This window comes from Octopus sinensis, linkage group LG11, assembly GCF_006345805.1.
Source record: "Octopus sinensis linkage group LG11, ASM634580v1, whole genome shotgun sequence".
In the NCBI taxonomy this organism is placed as follows: domain Eukaryota; kingdom Metazoa; phylum Mollusca; class Cephalopoda; order Octopoda; family Octopodidae; genus Octopus; species Octopus sinensis.
In genome coordinates this window covers 41203888-41223508 of record NC_043007.1, presented here as the reverse complement: position 1 = coordinate 41223508, position 19621 = coordinate 41203888, and the positions used below count along the sequence as shown (strand labels likewise).

General features: G+C 37.3%; 1 protein-coding gene across 2 annotated transcripts in view; it reads left to right on the top strand.

Annotated features, from left to right (window-relative positions):
- The first annotated feature begins 10626 nt into the window (after positions 1-10626).
- Positions 10627-19621, top strand: part of LOC115217496 (DNA polymerase delta catalytic subunit) — a 58222-nt gene continuing 49227 nt past the window's right edge. The window contains exons 1-4 of one of the 2 annotated variants that reach the window (XM_029787206.2): positions 10627-10694; positions 14312-14388; positions 15572-15681; positions 17983-18090. In XM_029787206.2, the coding sequence (XP_029643066.1) occupies positions 14327-14388; positions 15572-15681; positions 17983-18090 (280 nt within the window). In that variant the 5' untranslated portion in view covers positions 10627-10694; positions 14312-14326. Of the gene's footprint in view, positions 10695-11925; positions 12036-14311; positions 14389-15571; positions 15682-17982; positions 18091-19621 lie in introns of those variants that run through there. The other variant, XM_029787207.2, reaches the window with a different exon arrangement.

The following is a 19621-nucleotide window of genomic DNA, read 5'->3' as shown; positions in this document are numbered from 1 at the left end:
GGATCCACTTTTTGTCACAAGTGCCTATTTTGTCAAGAAAAGGATCATTGGTGTTATGCAGAAAGAGCATCGAGCACACTTCAAAATGCAGAACTTTTCGATTTTCATTGAGCTCATGCAGTAACCATTTATCAAGCTTTTTCACCTTACCAATCTTCTGCAGATTGCATGAGACTGTTGCAATACCGACACCAAGTGCATGAGACGTTTCTCTGACACTTTGACGTGGGTTTTGTTCGACAATTGCTTTCAATTGTTCAATATCAAGACTGCATGACTGTCCTCTACCTTCTTCATCTTCAAGGCTTTCATCACCACTATGGAATTTCTGAAATCACCTTCATACTCTATTATCACTTGTGGACCCCTCTCCCCATGCTCTGTTGATATTGGCAGCAGTTTGTGAGGCATTGTGCCCAAGCTTGAACTCATGCAATAAAAAGTAAGCAAAGGTCCTTTTCTGTTATGTTCATACTTAAGGATGCCTATGCTTCAAGAATGTTTTCTGTCTGAAATAAGTAGAAAATTATTAAAGAGCATACATCAATTATTAAGTATGTTGAAATTCACCTAAAATGAAATTAAAATACTGATAAAATTGTGTTTCAAAACACAACACTTAGAGCGGCCATTATTTTCAGAACAACCTAATGTATATGTATATATCTATGTGTGTGTGTCTTTGTGTCTGTGTTTGTCTCCCCATCACCACTTGAGAACTGTTGTTGGTGTGTTTATGTCCTCATATATCTATGTGTGTGTGTCTTTGAGAACTGTTGTTGGTGTGTTTATGTCCACATATATCTATGTGTGTGTGTCTTTGTGTCTGTGTTTGTCTCCCCATCACCACTTGAGAACTGTTGTCGGTGTGTTTATGTCCTCATAATTTAGCAGTTCAGTAAAAGAGACTGATAGAATAAGTACCAGGCTTAATAAATAGTTCTAGGGTTGATTTGTTTAACTAAAACACTTCAAGATGGTGTTCCAGCATGGCCACAGTCAAATAACTGAAACAAGTAAAAGAATAAAAAGAATTCTCTTGTAATTAATATTGTTCTTTTGACAATTAGTATTAGCATTTGTTTCATGATTTTGTATAAGCACCAAAACGCTAGATAAAATTACTATTATTGTATGTATGTAAGGTGGTGAGTTGGCAGAGGCATTAGCATATAGGGCAAGATGGGTAGTGACATTGCATCTGTGTTTACATTCTGAGTTCAAATTCCATTCTTGGGTTGATAAAATAAATACCAGTTGATCACTGGCTTGATACCATGTATACATTATTTCCTAGGAGTATTTACAGTTGTGCATGGCTCAGTGGTAGAGCATTGGGCTCATAATCACACAGTAGTGAGTTCGATTCCCAGACCAGGCTGTGTTGCATTCTTGAGCAAGACACTTTATTTCAGGTTGTTCCAGTTCATTCAGCTGTAGAAATGAGTTGTAATGTCACTGGTGCCAAGCTGTATTGGTATTTGCCTTTTCCTTGGATAACTTTGGTGACATAGAGAGGGAGGCTGGTATGCATGGGAAACTGCTGGTCTTCCATACACAACCTTTCCCAGACTTGTGCCTCGAAGGGTAACTTTCTAGGTGCAATCCCATGGTCATTCATCTCCAAAGGTGGTTTTTACCCTTTTCCCTACAATGGCTAAAGTATGCTACCAAAGTAACTTGTTACATATGGCACGTACACACACATTATATATTAATACGAGCAACCCCCACCCCCCATCCAATGGACGGTGCTGAGTTGTCAGACATTTAAGCCAAATTTTCTCAAAATAACTTGTCCGACTGTCCCATAGGCCTCCCCTTCGAGAAACACTGATTTAACCTAAATTTGAGACACTAGCAAAAGAAGAAATAAAGATAGACTTTTTTCTATTCCAAAAAATACGATTTTACAAATGTACATTCCCACGGCTTTATTGATTGCATTCTCACCTGGAATCGATTTTTGTAATTTTTTCAAGACTTATACACGCCCTGATACCATTGGTATCTACATATCAAATTTGAGTGCAATCGGATGGAAGATACCTGAGATCCTAGAAGACACACACACAGACAGACAGAATGGATTGTATATAATAGATATATTGATCAGATACATAGCCAATTGTTGTAAGGGAGTAAGATAATAGATGAAGGTAATATAATTTATTGCATTACCAACTTCCACTTGACACACAGATAAAATATAAGAGTCAATCCTGGTCTTATTTGAACACAGAATAATCAGATATCACACTTAATGCAGCAGTACAAATGTAATTTATTTTTATAATTTATGCAAGATTACCAATATAATTTGATTGAATCAATCACAGTATATTACTTACAAATATTTTATTGTCCCTTGAAAGGTGAACATTAAAGTTAAGCCAAGTAGAATTAGAACACATGACCAAGAAGGTCAAATTTAAATATGTAATGTTATTGTTTAACATGTCACTCTACCATTTTTGATAACTCATCACTCTTTATCAGTCTTAATATTTCTTAGGTCAAGAATTTACAAGAGGATGGTACAATTGATTTGATGTACCATAGTATATCATTGGTACTTATTTTATCAACCTGAATACAACAAAGTTGTTTGTCTGGTGTGTGCCAGTATTTTTGCCATAGTCACCCACCATCTTCTAAAACAAACATTGCTTCAAGTCAGTGAGGGAACCTGCACATACTTACATAAACTGCTATATATAACAGCTAAATCCTTCTTTCAAATAACACATTGGACTGTGTAATTCTTAATATGAATATAATAAACAGGGAAGGGTCATGATTGGAATGCCTTTGATCATAAGTCTGTTCAATTAAGGCTTACCTAGGGCAAACAACATCAACAATTAACATTGCTTTGAGCCAATGAAGGAGCTCTCTAACAGTTGCCTGACCCGATAGAAATAGTAACTAAATTTGCCTCAAATCACACACAGCTGTCTTAAAAAAGGACAGATACATTAGTTAAGGAAATTCTAGCCACACCTAAATAGAAGAAATGGTCAGAACTGGAATGTCTTTATTTATAGGTTTCTTATTCAGAGTTGACTTAGGAATAAACAACCAATGTTTTTTTTCTTTTCTTCTTTCTTTTTTTTCTCCTGTTTCTTTGTATTTAAACATTATAAATAAATAAATTTGTGCCAAAAAAAAAAAAAATTGAAAAAAGCCTCAATGTTTATTTATTATTTGGAATGAAGTTCCTATATATTAAAGACTTTCCAGCTGTGACCATCCTGTCTTGTTTGCAGGAACAGTGTGTTTAGGAGTACATTATTCACTTTGTCCTTCTTTTTATAAGAAAGTAGAAGTATGATCTGAAGGAGACTTGGTTGCTATGTCTAGCAGGTCTGATAATCACACAGAAGGGTGTCTTACTGAAATACCAACATACTTTGTTCAGTCCCAGATCAGTCGCAATCAAGTGAACTTATGATCAATGACAATCAACTCATGACCACTTCACCTTTTTATTTTTTTCAGCTAGGCACAGGGGTAGCTGTGTGGTTAAGAAGCTCATTTTGTATCCATGGTTTCAGGTTCAGCCCCACTGCATGGCACATTGAGAAAGTGTCTTCTACTGTAGCCCTGGGCCAACCAATGCCTTGTGAATGAACTTGGTAGGCTGAAACTGTGAGAAAACTTGTGTGTGTGTGTTTGTGCGTGTTTATGTGTGTATGTATATGTGTGTGCATGTGTGTGTGTCTCTGTGTTTGTCCCCCATCATTCAACAACCGGTGTTGGTTTGTTTACAGCCCTGCAACTTAGTGTTTCAGCGAAATTAACCAACTGAATAAGTACCAAACTTCAAAGACAGATACTGGTGTTAATTTTCAGCTAAACCCTTGGAGGTAGAGCCCCAGCATGGCCACAGTCCAATGACTGAAACCCGTAAAAGATAAAAGATAAAAGATTAAAGATAAAAGACGTAGTGTACTTTGGATTACATTATTCAATGTGTTCTATTTTAAGATAGTAGGGTGTGTTTTAAAGGAAATGTAACTGCTATTTCTAGCTGTATTGCTGCTGTTGTTGTTGTTGTTATTCATATTATTGTTGATGGGTGAGCTTTCTGTTGACACCCAGCAAAATAAACAGTACAACAGCCCTGCCACCACCACCACCACACACACTCATACAAACACATGTGCGCGGACACACACACATCAACTATTACTCACTGCCACCTGTACCACCACCATCATAATCTTGACTGCTGAGACCCCCCCCACACCACCCCCTCCGCCATGACTACTACTTTCAATGCTCCTTTTTAGAATCCCTATTTTATATATATATGCACAATGACTATCACACTATTGTCACCACCACCATCGTTGCCATTGCCACCACAATCCCCAACACCACCACCACCACCACCACCACCACAACAACAACAACAACACTCCTCTATAGGAGCCAAAATCTCCCTCAGTTCATAAGCCCTACTGTCTTGGATGACTGTGGAGAATTAAGTGTGTTGACCTTAGACACGTAGCAACATTGGTGATGAGATAAGTAACTGAATTATTTTCTGGTATTTCCATAGCCTTTTCAGGTTAACCAGCTGCAAGTTTTAATATAGTTATAAACAAGGATTTTACTTTATTTTTATATTATCACAAACCTATATATTTGTTGTTGTTGTTGTTGGTGGTGGTGGTGTTGGTGAATGGGAAAGAGAGGTAGAAAGAATAAATACTAAATATGAGCAAATAATTAGTTGTGTGTAACTAATTATTTGTGAATTACCCAAAGTCATAGAAGCCTTGCTCAGGGTAAGAAAAAGCTGGAGTGCTGAACTCTCAAACAGAGTCACTTTAGACTCCTTGTGTAATCTGTAATTAAAAAATGTCAAATTGTAAAGGGGCATAAGTTGTAAAGTCAAAAACTTGAAATTATATGTATATTTCTTTACTGCCCACAAGGGTCGAAACATAGAGGGGACAAACAAGGACAGACAAAGGGATTAAGTCGATTACATCGACCCCAGTGCGAAACTGGTATTTTATTTATCGACCCTGAAAGGATGAAAGGCAAAGTCGAAAAACTTGAAATTATATATATACTAGCAGAGATATCCAGTGTTGCTCGGGATTAAGATGGCATAGTTTGTACATATATATTGCAATTATGTTGATATGTGATATGGGAAAGTGCAGCATTGATGACAAAACATTTGTGGAGTAAATAATGGACTAATTGGACTAAGCGACATGTCATGCATCCATTTGGTGGATTCCGAGCCCTAACCTGTCAGAGAAAATTGGGGATGATGGGGTATGGGATTTTTGAACACACTAAAAACTCTCAGTGGATATACACTCCTTTGTGGCAGCAGGTACTGCATCTAACACAACTCATCATATGGTTGACAGTCCAATGAATGTAGACATAATGGAGATATTGTATATAAATGGATACATTCTGGAAAGGGGCTACAAGGGAGACAGCAATGAGGAAGTGAAATGTTGAAATGTTAGAGAAGGCAAAGGGTTGACATTGGATTGCTGGTGTGACTGTAGAATAAGAAACATAAATTGAAGCTATGTATCACATGAGAATATGTAGTAACGAATTACTTGAAAAAATAAGGTGGAATGGCTTACGGTGTGGTTGGTGGGAGTAATTGGAGAATATACTTTGATACTGAAGTCCACGCATAAAACTGCTTTGTTGGTGCAGTCTTTGGGTTTGTTGGTATTATGCTGTGGAATGCTAAAATGGTATCAATCTTCACCATTCACAAGGAGCAGTGGTTACTAGACCACATTGTAGGATATAGTAATTCCTACAGAAACTCTTGGTAAACAATATTCTCTGTTTTCCCTTGTAGAGCAAATGCAAATAGATTTTTTTTGCTTCCCACTCTAGAACAGCCAACATATAATTGCCCAAGTGAGAAACATGATGTTTCCAAGCAAAGTCCTACCACAGACAGTGTTTGACCCTGGGATTTATTGATAGACATTGTGAAGCTGATAAGAATAGGAAATTGCACTCTTCTGAATGAAAAAGGAACTTCTCCTCCAGATGGAATGAGAAGAATCCTGGGTATGAAAGCATCCTCTCCTTTTCCTCATCCAGAGAGAATGGTGGCCTCAATAACATGTGGCATTATCTTCTTTACCATCAGGCATGTCCCATTGCAGAGTGTTGGTGGGTATTTAGGCTTCAATCTGTGGAGAGGTAGTCATGGAGGCTCCAATGAATTGAGAAATTCTGTTGAATAATTTACCACCTCTTCTGGATCTGGGATTGTACCACCTGACTTATAGATGTGAGGACTTCCAGGAAGGTACTGCTGCAGCTGCCCATTAATTTTACTTATAGTGCTGTTTTTTGGAGCCAGTATTGCTCTTCCACACACCCAATTCAAATTGTGATAATTTTTTGACCAATGTCACGAAATATGATATAATAAAATAAGATGATAATTGTACATTAATAATGAAATGTCAATAAAAAAGGGAAATAATATCAATATCTTAGCAAACTTTAAGAAATACATACAATGAGCTGAGATTACACTTTTATGTTCATAATGAAATGTCAATGAAAAACATTCATATCATTATCTTAAGCTGAAAAACGTTCATCAGATTAATTGCACTGGATGTAAGGGAGACAATCAGTTACTGAAAGTTACTTTGCAAAGAGTTACCTCCCTTATCCATGTAACCCAAGAAAGGATATTTTCTGCTTCCAGAGGGCTTGTTACTCTTTATGTGAAAAATTTTAAGAGTCTAAAATCATTTCTGGAACATAAGTAATGTATGTTCCCAGTTTGAGCAAAATCAGTTCTGAACTTTAGAAGTTATGCAGGCTTGCACAGTCACACACAACCTGACTTTTATATATATATATATTAATAGTTATCGCCAAGCTAATATGGCAGTCCAGAAATATAGGATGAATGCTGCCGTTGGTTAGCTCCAAGAGGCCATTGCCTCTAGCTAGCTATGTGACACGAACTTGTGTCCATTATAACCTTTGACCAGGGGAGGTCAGCTGCTTGCCCTTGCTGGTCAGGCATCTGCAGACTAGTTTCAGGGTATTTGCCCCTTATCAATGCAGAGCAGCCGAACCTAGCAGGCATCGCTACTGACTGTCTGTTCGAAGGATTATTTACCTAAATTCAGTGGAATGCATCTCATCATGTGTACACGTAGTCAGCCAATAGCATGCCTGGTGGACTCTTTGAGATATGCTCGCAACAGACAGGAATGCATGTATGAATTTTGTTAGTGGATTTAAGTTAGCAGAACTAAATTTAGCAGAAGCTAATTGGTCTGCTAACAGTTTCCAAAGTTAGTTAAAATGCTAATCCACTAAACAAAAAGTTAGCTTCGCTAATTAGCTGTTAAAGGATTAGTGGAACCATGCCCACCACTGTATGTACATATGCCATATAACAATATTAACTGAAAAAATATTTCTATCTTATGCATGAGATAAAGTATTAACTATCACTTGCATATATACATACATACGCATGTATGAACAAATATGGTTTTTCAATATAGTGATAGTTATGAGAAGTACAACCCATATTAAGGTTGTAAATCAACCTTATTTAACTATACCTTGCACCCACTCCACAATATTACAAAAAACAAAAAAAAATAATAATAATTAACATTTTAATAATTTCTTGTACCTTTGGAGCAAGAAAGTTCTGATGTTCTGAGCCAAGTTTTATCTCAAGAAGTAAAAATTTGTATCTTTTGAGAAATCAAAATATTATATTTTGCTATTGAAAATGTTTGCTAAAACAAACATATTCGTTATCTGGAGTTAATGCCAGTGCCACATAATAGGTACCCATGCTGGTGGCACATAAAAAGCACCCTTTGAACTTTGGGCCTCATGGAGGCAGTGACAAGTGACTGAATCCTTTAGCAATACACCATGCTTGAGAAGACCTGTCAAGCCAAGTAAGATCATAGTCATGGTTGCTGCCAGTATTTTGTAACTGGCACCCATGCTGGTGGAATATAAAAAGCACCCATTACACTCTTTGGGTGGTTAGTGTTAAGAAGGACATTCAGCTGTAGAAACCATGCTAAATCAAATTGGAACATACAGGCTCATTTAAGTGAGTGCAAGCCAGTAGATTTCAAAGTCTGACCTTGATGTGATAGAAGCTACCATCATCCAGTGATGATGGTAGCTTTTATCACATAGCTTTTATCACATAAGGCAGCGAGCTGGCAGAAACGTTAGCACGCCGGGCGAAATGCGTAGCCGTATTTCGTCTGTCGTTATGTTGTGAGTTCAAATTCCGCCGAGGTCGACTTTGCCTTTCATCCTTTCAGGGTCGATAAATTAAGTACCAGTTACACACTGGGGTCGATGTAATCGACTTAATACTTATGTCTGTCCTTGTTTGTCCCCCTCTGTGTTTAGCCCCTTGTGGGTAATAAAGAAATAGGTAGCTTTTATCACATCAGGTGATAATGTCTTCATAATCAACCTTGTCCCATTGCATAATTTAAGAGGATCTAAATTTCTTAGAAGCATTATTGGGACTCTTACCTTCAGAAAAGGTTTGTGGAGGAGTTCTAAGTGCCTCAAGAGAATTAAGGAACTCTGGGTAATAGACAGCTTAATTTTCATCAGGGACTGAATCAACTGATTTGTACTCCTTAATGACTGTTGGAATGTTATTCATTAATTCATGGTTAATCCTTGCTACTGTCTCATTTTTTGGAGCAAGAATAGCCCTTTCACATAACCATTTATATAAATTATAATTATTACTTAAGTCTGGAAATACCCTATTCTTCAATTCAGCTGGGGAATTCACCATGATAGCAATATGAGCAAAATTGATGTCATCTTTCACAGTTGTGGCACTCTGTTGGTTATGACAACAAAGGTTCCAGTTGATCCGATCAACGGAACAGCCTGCTTGTGAAATTAACGTGTAAGTGGCTGAGCACTTCACAGACACGTGTAACCTTAATGTAGTTCTCGGGGAGATTCAGCATGACACAGAGTGTGACAAGGCTGGCCCTTTGAAATACAGGTACAACAGAAACAGGAAGAAAGAATGAGAGAAAGTTGTGGTGCAAGAGTACAGCAGGGTTTTCCACCACCCGCTACTGGAACCTTGTGGAGCTTTAGGTGTTTTCACTCAATAAACACTCACAACACCTGGTCTGGGAATTGAAACCATGATCCTTTGACTGTGAGCCTGCTGCCCTAACCACTGGACCATTGTACCTCCACCTCCATGCAATAAAGCTCACATGTTAGTATTGAAAGAAAATTTCTGTACTTTATTCCATAAGTGTGGAGGCTTAATGCATGCTTTTATTTCATCAGATCTTGTTCATCACGGAATGACTGGTAATGTCTGCCTGAAGTCTCCTGATGAAACTAATGTAACTCCTCCCATAGATTTATTGTTGCCTCTTATGTCCTGTAAAGTTTTACCAATAGCTTTCATTGCACCTCTATGTGACATGGTGTATTCATCCCAAATGATCAGGTGGCATTGGTGCAACACTTCTGCAGAACCTGAACCTTTGTTTATGTAACAAACTGGACTGTCATTTGTGACCACCGGGTTTAGCAGTAATTTAAAAGCAGAACGACCTGTTCATCCTCCTGGGAGAAGGGTGGCAGCAATGCTAGATAATGCTACAGCAACTGCAATTCTTTTTTGTTGCCTTACCTTAAAGAGAAGCAATGTTGTTACAAATGTTTTACCTGTACCACCAGGGGCATCAAAAAAGAAAGCTCCTCTGCTTTTTTCTCTGACTGATGAGATAATTTTATCATATGTACAACATTGTTCTGGAAGAAGTTTAGATTCATGTTCATTCATAAATGCAGCCAAGTCTGTGATGTCATAATTTGTCTCTCTTGCTATGTCTCTTGAAGTTAAATCACTAATTTGATGGTTTGTTTTTGGCAGTCCAGAGCCAGACTCTTGCAAATTTTTGCCTCCCATGGCTAAAACTTGATCCTTGATTTCAGAGAACTGAATATTGATATCTTGGTTTAGTTGCTGAACTGCATACTTTATATACATACACACACATGCATATCTAAATCTACTGGTTCTGAAACTGTAGTTATTGTCTCCATGTGTGTGTGTGTGTGAGCATGTGTTATGTACTTGGCATCTATTCACTACTTGGCTTTTATCATCTTTACCAGCTCCTTACCGCTGCTTGTTCCTCTATTGACTTTAATTCATATAAACTGTCTTTATATCTCACTTTTAGTCCCTATTCCGTGTCTCTCCATATGACGTAAAGTAACTGGAGAAATCAATCAACCAACTTACATTTACATCACTTATTATTATATAGAAATATACAAACATCTAGGATGGTGATGTGAGCAAAACCTGACGAATTATTAAATAACAACGAGACAAGTTACTTATTTATTTCAAATAACCGAAAGGCCTCACTGGGTTAATTTCCCAACGATATTAAAAACATTCGGGTATCAGTTTATTTATTTATTTTTACTGCAACTTATAGATTTGTATCTAATTTTAAGGGAACCAACCCGTTCAATATTTAACGAATGAAGATTACTCGGACATCTAATTTCAAGGGAACTTATCTTAATATTACGCCGTCAGAGAGGGGAGTTAATATCAGTGTTAAAATTTCGCGCCATTTACGAAGTAATCTTGTCAAATCTGTGGTCTGGTAAGTAATTCCACTTCTTTGAAGATAAATTTTTTAAACGATTTATTTGCATCCATACGAACTATTTACAGTTTTAATACAAATATAAATGAATTTATTTACTAGGCTGTTTACGTATTTATGTGTCGTAAATGACTTAGTAAATTTTACTTTCGATTTTTGAGTTGGTTACGAAGTTTATTTTTCGAGGGAAATAAAAAAATCAACAGATGCGTAGGTGATTCTTACTAAACTCCCGGTTACTATGCACATAGAAATTATTTACAAAATATCAGTACTTGACTAGAATATTCGGCGAGACTTTCCGAATATTCCATGTTGACAATCATTGTTAAAAAAATAAATTATTTTAACTGCTTATGTAACCTTATAACCTCAAAGAACTAGTGTTTGTATATATTCTCAGGCTTGACTTTTTTTAACTTCACAAAAGTTTAGTTTCGTCATAGGCGAGTAGGGTTCCCTAACTTAACGTTACATAGCTAACGAAGGAGCTCTTACACGACACTTTATTAGCTTGTTCACTCAGAGGTGGCTTGGAGTAGACAATTAGTTTCAGCTCCAAGCAACCATTAAACCTTCTTGCGATCGATCGACATTCTGGAAATAACAGCTGGGAATTCTTCCTTTAGTTCTCGGTATTTCACATATATATTTTTTTTCATCGGCCTCTTTGATACGACTAAATGAAGAAAGGCATTTATAAATTACGAACAATGACCACCCTGTAATTTTTTGGTCAAACTCTAGTGTTTGATCCGAGCAAAAAAAACTACCAAAATCACCTACCCCACAAAAAAAAATAATAATTATGCAATAGGTGTAAAACAACATGTAATAAGCGAATATGAAAAAAAATGTGCGCTGTCGAACGGGGGGACGGGAGAGGACTCGGAATATTTTTTTCTTCATATTTGTTTACTATACATTTTACACCTGGTACACTTTCTTTTTTCAATTTTTGTGACGTGGGGTGGGGACTCGGATAACTCAAACGATTCAGTATCGTCACGTCGACACCCGATCACAAAAGTATAGTTTAATAGGTGTAAAACAACATGTAGTAAACAAATATGAAAAAAAAAAAACAAACAAAAAAATGCGCGCTGGCGGACCAATTTTTTTAGAGGGAAAAACAAGAAAACACAAACTGTCGCATAAATATATATCGAAGGATTGCCTTGCTGTCCTATTGAATATATGATACGTCTGGGCTTAAAGTGTGTGCACTAAAGCAAATTCGATACGATTTTTGTTTACGACCATATGTCACGTATTCGATTAACTTCGTCAATGCCATCGTAGATTGATGCTAAGAAATAACCCGGAGAAAGAACATGGGTAAACTTTTTCTCGGCAATCTTTCCCGAAATTTCAAGTTTCATTTTGTTGATACATGTGATGTGTGTCAGTATGTTTGTTTGCATTCCTCCAATTTCCTTTTATAATATTAAATTCCGATATAACCGTAATCTACACCATCTGAAAGGTATTGACTCTTTTACTTGTTTCAGTCATTTGACTGTGGCCATGTTGGAGCACTGCCTTTAGTCGAGCAAATCGACCCCAGGACGTATTCTTTGTAAGCCTAGTACTTATTCTATCGGTCTCTGTTGCCGAAACGCTAAGTTACGGGGACGTAAACACACCAGCATGGGTTGTCAAGCGATCTTGAGGGGACAAACGCAGACGCATAAACATATATACGCACATACATACAGATATGTATATACATATATACGACGGGCTTCTTTCAGTTTCCGCCGACCAAATCCACTCAGGGCTTTGGTCGGCCCGAGGCTATAGTAGAAGACACTTGCCTGAGGTGCCACGCAGTGGGACTGAACCCGGAACCATGTGGTTGGTAAGCAAGCTACTTACCACACAGCCACTTCTACGCCTATTTGTAGAAAATTCCGTAAAAAAATACGCTACCCATTTTTCTGCAAGTTATGAGGAAACAAAACGGACTCGTGAATTTTCCGAAACACCACTCTCACCTTCGGGAAAAAAAACAAACATATAAAATTTCAGGACAAATTCTGATCTAATCGTAATCTACACCATTTGCAGAGTAGCGTTTGAAAATTTCATGTAAAAATATCCATTTTTTTTCTCGAAGTTACAAGAAAACAAAGTAAGGTAGGGGTACACTTGCATAGATATATCAATTTTCAGATTAGATATCCCTACTTTACGGTGAAAGAAAAGAACAAAAATTAAGTGGTTGCTTTCTTCTGTGAAAGAATCTTTTGTCCCCTTAATTTGATTATCTACATTTTTGCTCCTTTCTTCACCAACTCCATTCACTTTCCGTATAAATTCCTACTATAACACTCGTCTATCAAGATGGGTGTATACCGGAACTTGTTAGGAATAACAAAACGACAGACATCCAACTCCAGCAAATGTTTCTATGAGAAGACTTTATTATGGTCCAAAGTAAACGTTACAAGGAAAAGACGGGATGGACACTGCTAGGATAACTGTAGGTCTACTCTGTTGATAGTGACCTAGAGCTAAGCAACCCTTGGAACTCGTTCATTTGTCCACCACAAGGGAGGCTACTCTGATAATGCCATAATAGGAATGTCACTTGAAATTTTTTAAATAATAGCAGGTCTTTTTTCAAATTTTCGTATTTAATTTATATGTTAGAAGAGTAGAAATAAGAAAGTGATTTATATATATATAAATCTTATGGTAAATATCATTTCAGAACCATCGTCTTCGTTAGGCTTCCTATCAAAAGTTTTGGGATGTTTCTGTGGCCTAGTGGTTCGGGTGTTGCCCTTATGATCACTAGATTGTGGATTCAATTCCTGTACTGGGTGGCACATTGTGTTCTTGAGCAAAAATTTTTGTTTCACATTCTGTGAGTGGGAAAATGGCAGGATCGTTGGCACATCGTCAGAGATGCTTTATGGTATGTCTTCTGGCTCTCTACTTTCTGAGTTCAGTTCCCATCTGTTTGGAGAAGTCAATGGGAAACTACTTTAATATTCATCCCAGGTTTGGTCATTTCTTTGTTCCTTCTTGAGCCATGCCTGGCTTGTAAGGGCCGGTTTCTCGGTTTCATTGGTGTATAGGTTCCCCATCTGGATGGGACACTGGTCCATCGCAGATGAGCTGCAAGATGCAGGAGGAAAGAGTGAGAGAAAGTTGTGGTGAAAGAGTCAGCAGAAGTTTGCCATTATCTTCTTCTGGAGCCGCGGGGAGCTTATGTGTTTCACTCATAAACACACACATTGCCCGGTCTGAGATTCGAACCCGCGATCCCTCGACCGCGAGTCCGCTGCTCTAACCACTAGGCCATGTGCCTCCACAGGTCTGGTTATGGTAGCTGTCATTCCAATAATCTATTTAACGGGAGGGTTCAGGCCCACACATGTCGCATAAAGAGTGCTGGAGTGTCTGGAAATAGGCACACAAAGGTAAACGACGTGCAGACTGGATATACTGGCCCAGGAAGAATTGCAATCCCTGAGTCAAAATCAGTGCGTGACCTAGGCATTGACATGAGCATAGAAAATTCTGCCTTAATAAAAATTTTTATTGACCTATGTAAGCATGGAAAAATAGACATTAATCTAATGATGTTCCTTGTATTATTTCAGTCATACAAGAAAAAGATGTCTAGTGGTAAGCGTTTTCCCGACAAACAGGATGCCTCCAATCCCACGAAGAAACCCAAGTAAGACTTAAATACCTATATTCCTTTTATTTCATATCTTTTTCTATATCTGTAAATGAATTGAAGTTATGTAGACGTGTGTGGGTATTTTGTTTGAGTAGATGGTTGCTCAGTTTCTGTTGTCTTCTGCTACTCTTATTTTCAACTAATGCAAACTGAAGCCATCAAAATATTGTATTGTACCAATGATGGGAGTTGTGTGAAATGAAGTACTACACAATGGTTGTAGCTTGGTTTGGTTTGGTTCAAACTTTCTTATTATCTATCATTTGACTGAATATGGAATGGTTTTTGCTGTTGTCCAAGCAGTCATTCCTTTATGTGCTAGTGAACTATTTAATGAAAAACAACCCCAAAGATAATTTTATTCCACTGAAGTTAAATCTTTGTGGAAAGTGTTAATGGCAGTTTTTGTCAGAGAAAACAAGGGAGAGAACACTATATATATATATATGTATATATATATATATATATATTTATATATATGTATATAAACATTAATGTTACCATAGGTGCATGCTTGTTTTTTCAGTTAAAATGTTCATAATCACCTGGCTCTGGGTTCAGTCCCACTGCATGCCACCTTGGGCAATTGTCTTCTTTTATTGCATCAGGTTGACCAGTACCTGATATGAATTTGGTTAATGGAAGCTGTGCAGAAGCTTGTTAGACACCCACACACACGTGTGTGTGTGTGTGTGTGTGTACATAATTTTTTATTTTGGTTGAGTCAGTCATTTGCTACACTGAGTCTTTGAGCAAGTTATGACATGGCATGATGAAAGCTTAACTTAGGATTTAGACAGATAAAGATTGATAAAATAAGTACTAGTGTCAATGAAATTAACTAAAAGCTATTTGAAAACTGTGTTTCAGTGTGCCTTGAATGCATTGGCTATAACCAATGAAAGGCTTAACCCTTTAGCATTTAAACTGACCACATCCAACCCAAATATTCTACCTATTTTATGTTCTGATTGGTCAGATCTGGCCTCTCACATGTCCCCTACAATGTCATTCTAAAACTAGTCGTGTCATCAAAATCTCGAAGCTACAAAATAATGCATGATTAATTCAAAACAGTGTGAATAAATAAGCATCACATTTGTGAGAAAGGGCGAAAGAATATTTACTTCCTACTAAGTAAAAATATTTTAAGACAATATAATGTATCCTTCAAAAGGTTCGATGACGACGATGATGAATTCCCTTCGATGTTTGAACATGATTTGGAGATGATGGAGCAGATGGAAAGTGAGCTGTTAATGGGCAGTGAAAGCACTGATTTTGTTGGTGAGTCACACTTTCGTTATTTTATTTGTTTTTGAGTGAATCTGTGTAAGACAGGCGATGCTCTTGACCCTTTTGTTACTGTATTTATTTTGAGAAGCTCTGTGTTTCTCTCAATTATTTTAAACTAGCAGTATCGCCCGGCGTTGCTCGGGTTTGTAAGGGAAATAACTATATAAGCATTTTTAGAGAGTTACTTCCCTTATAGATGCCAATTCGGGCTTTCTTTGCCATTTCTGTTTTGGTGTCTTCAAGCCATGAAGTCGTTGTTCTAAAAGAACGCTGGTCTCCTTGACAACGCTTTACGACGTTGATTTCCTTACACTCCCTTCCCCACAGCTTCACGAGGGAGGGAAGAAGGGGGAGAAGCAAACAGGTGCAGTTGTGACCATAGACGCCAGCTCCGCCGCCATCGACACGAAAAATTATGCATTAAAATGGAATAAAAAATGATGTTAAATTATTTCTAAAATCGTAGACTCATCGTAGACATGCGCTAATACTCAGACGGGCTCGATATGAATCACGACTATAAGATACCCGAATTTGGTTAAACTGCACCGCAAAATGTGGGAGTAGTTAGGAATCTAAATCGAAGGGGACAGACACTCACACAACTACAGTTTTATATATATAGATATAACAAAGAATTTAATAAAATTACTCAGCTATCATTAAGCTAGTGTTAAGAACATTAATTATCACTAAGCTTTGGTGGAAGATTTTAATTCAAAACTTATGAAAACAGGAGCCAGAGCCGGTTTCAGCAGGGTTGGTAACGAAAGGGTTAACCAATCCATGTCAGATTATGCTAGCTGACTGCTTGAAGTGACGAGGTGGCATTAATGTATGTTTTGAAGTTGAGCCTACAGATGTAGAAAATACGTATGAAAAGCATTAGTATGGGGAATCCAGCTCAGCAGCTCATAACTCAGTCACAAAGCTCTCAACATATTTTGCAGCAAACAGTCATATTCACCAAGACTAGAAAAACAAACTTTTTATAAGATGACAAACTGAGCAAACAAACTATAATCTGTAATATATTACACTCAAACAGGCACAGGTATGACTGTGTGGTTAAGAAGCTTGATTTGTAACTGTTGTCCCATTGCACAGCTGCTTGGGTAAGTGTCTTCTACTATGGCCTCAAGCCAACAAGAGCCTTACAAGTGGATTTGGCAGATGGAAACAGAAGCTCATTGTGTGTGTGTGTGCACGCACACACACACACACACACATATATACAGAGAGAGAGAGAGTATACAAGGAAATTGTGTCAACTGATGTTATGTTATAGGTGTGTACTATGAGTGCTCAGTTTGGTTTTCCACTAAAACTCTGGCTTGAATGGCAACTGAAAAATGTGGTTTTAAGACTGCCTGTCAAAGGTGACTTGAAGTGGTTTCTCTTTGAGTAGACAGATATAGATTAAAGTAAAAAATGAAAAGTAAAATATTAGGCATCACTTGAAAACATTTTAGTGTCTGTTTGTGTATATGTATTTATGTATGTATGTAAACCCTCCTTCTTCCCTTCCTTCCTGAGCGTCCAATAATACTATATTTGCTCCACGTCCTTGCGTTGTTGTGTTTTCTCTTTGTGTTTTCATGTTTGGATTAACTATATATATATATATGTGTGTATATATATATTGCATATTTTTCACTTTCTGTATTGCATATTTGTTTATTTCTTGTTTGTTTGTTCACTTTCTGTCATGTTTGGTTCCTTGTTCATTGGCTTGCCATTTCTTAGTGGCCTCTTGCTGCTGGCACCACCAGAAGGGAATAATATCATTGTTGAAGGTGCAGAATTGTGTTTGACCCTCTGGACAGTAACTGATGAAGATTTGGTGACCTTCTGTGTCTGTTTTCTGTTTGTTTGTGCAGTTACTATGTTTTCTAAAGATGCTAAACTTGTGCATTTTGTTGGCGAAAGAAGTTCCTGGATTTTCCTGAAGAGAAAGCTGCATAATGGACTCCTTATTCATTCGAAATTAGGAATTTTGCAGACTTCGAAACATATGTCGAAAATAAAATAAAGGAATTTTGTTAAATCTTCGCTCAGCTCCATTCTTTCCTATACTTATTATATATATATATATATATATGTATGTATATCCCTTATTTGCAAAGAGAACGAGGTGTGACAACTGCCTCAAGTTTTTGTTCAGTCCATGTCAACATGAAAAAGTGGATGCAGAAAAATGGTGAGAACTGTGGGTATAGCTTGGAGAATATGACCTGGTAAGCTGCCATCTTCACTAGTTTCATTTTGTTTTTTTTTACTTAAATTTTTCAGATGATGAAACAGAAGTGTCTCAGAAATGGACACGACCACCCTTACCTTCCATTGATCGTGCAAAAGATACAGTTGTTTTCCAACAAATTAGTGTTGACTACTATATTGGTAAGTTGTGAGGCATTTACAGATTTTTGTGTTACATAAAAGCACCTAATACACTCTGTAAAGTAGTTGGTGTAAGGGCATCCAGTTGTGGAAACCGTGCCAAAGCAGACAATAAAGCCTGGTGCAGCTTTCTGGTTTGCCAGCTTCTGTGAAACCATCCAGCCCATGTCAGCATGGAAGAAGAATGTTATATGTTGATGATGAAATGCTAGTGGTAGACTGTATGTGTGTGGCAGGGGAAGACAACAGAAGTGTTTATCTTATACAAGAGAGTTATGCCATGTGGGCAGTGTCTGATGATTCTGCAAGGACACCAGACGTGTTATAAAACAATGTTTGGCATTTTATCAGTACATGGCTCTAAAAGTAGCTCATAAAAACGTATATTGTGTTGTTTTACAAGTGAGTGCTACAGTTAGTAGGATGTATCTTTGTTGGGGTCTGTTGTAGAATGAGTGTTGAGTGAGGCAAGTGGAAGACATACTAGAGGAAGATCAGGGAAGACTTGGAAGAAATGGTGAGGTTAGATCACAGGAGACGAGCCCTCTTTCTTAAAATGATGGAAGAATGACTGTATATTCAGTAGCAGATTGGTTTTATTTATGCAAGGATGGACCAGTGGATATTAAAATGACAGTGTTGGTGCAGATTAAATACCTTGTATTTTAGTTCTATAGGCACAGTCATGGCTGTGTAATTAACAGAGTTTGATTTGTAACCAGTCGGTTTGGGTTGCATTGCACTTGTGTGCCACCTTGGGTAAGTATCTTTCTTTTCCTACAGTCTCAGGCTGAATAGTACTTTGAGCTTGATGGTAAAAAAAGTCTTTTGTGGGAAAGTGAGCTCGAATTCAGCATGTATATAAGAAACAACATAGACACCAATTGTATTTAGTTCTTGAGGATGAGGCTGTGAGGAAATGTTGAATTTGAATTTAGGAACTTTATTATTTCAAACTAATTGCAAGAAACTAATAAGATAAAAATCTAAGATAAAAACCATAAAACTTGAGCAAAATCAGGTATTTAATGAAGCAGATATATATCTGTGTGTTTACATGTCACAATTTTGCCTGGCATCTTCCAGGCCTTCTGAACAATGATGTTGTCTACATTTCCTGTAAATACAACGTCCTGTGGCTCTGTGCGTTTGTAAATCTGTGTAAAGAACAAAAAAGAAATCCTTTGTTTGAAAAACAGTGAAAGTTGACAACAGAAAGGACGTCTAGTTGTAAATCAGTGCCTCAGTAAATCTCCATTCGACCCATACCTGCATGGAAAAACGGATTTAAAATTAATGTACCTGTAGCATGTAGCCATTTTCAAATAGTAGCGCCAATTTGTGGTAGCTGGCAATATGACGTAATGTTGTATTACTGAAGAAATATGATTGTCGTTTTCCCATTGGTTGAAATAGCTGCTCATATAGGAATTCTGAAAATTAGTTAAAGAATATTTTTATGTGATTTCAATTCTTTAAAGTCAAGTTGAGCATTGGAAATTTTACCCTCCATCCATCTTGATTTAAGAAA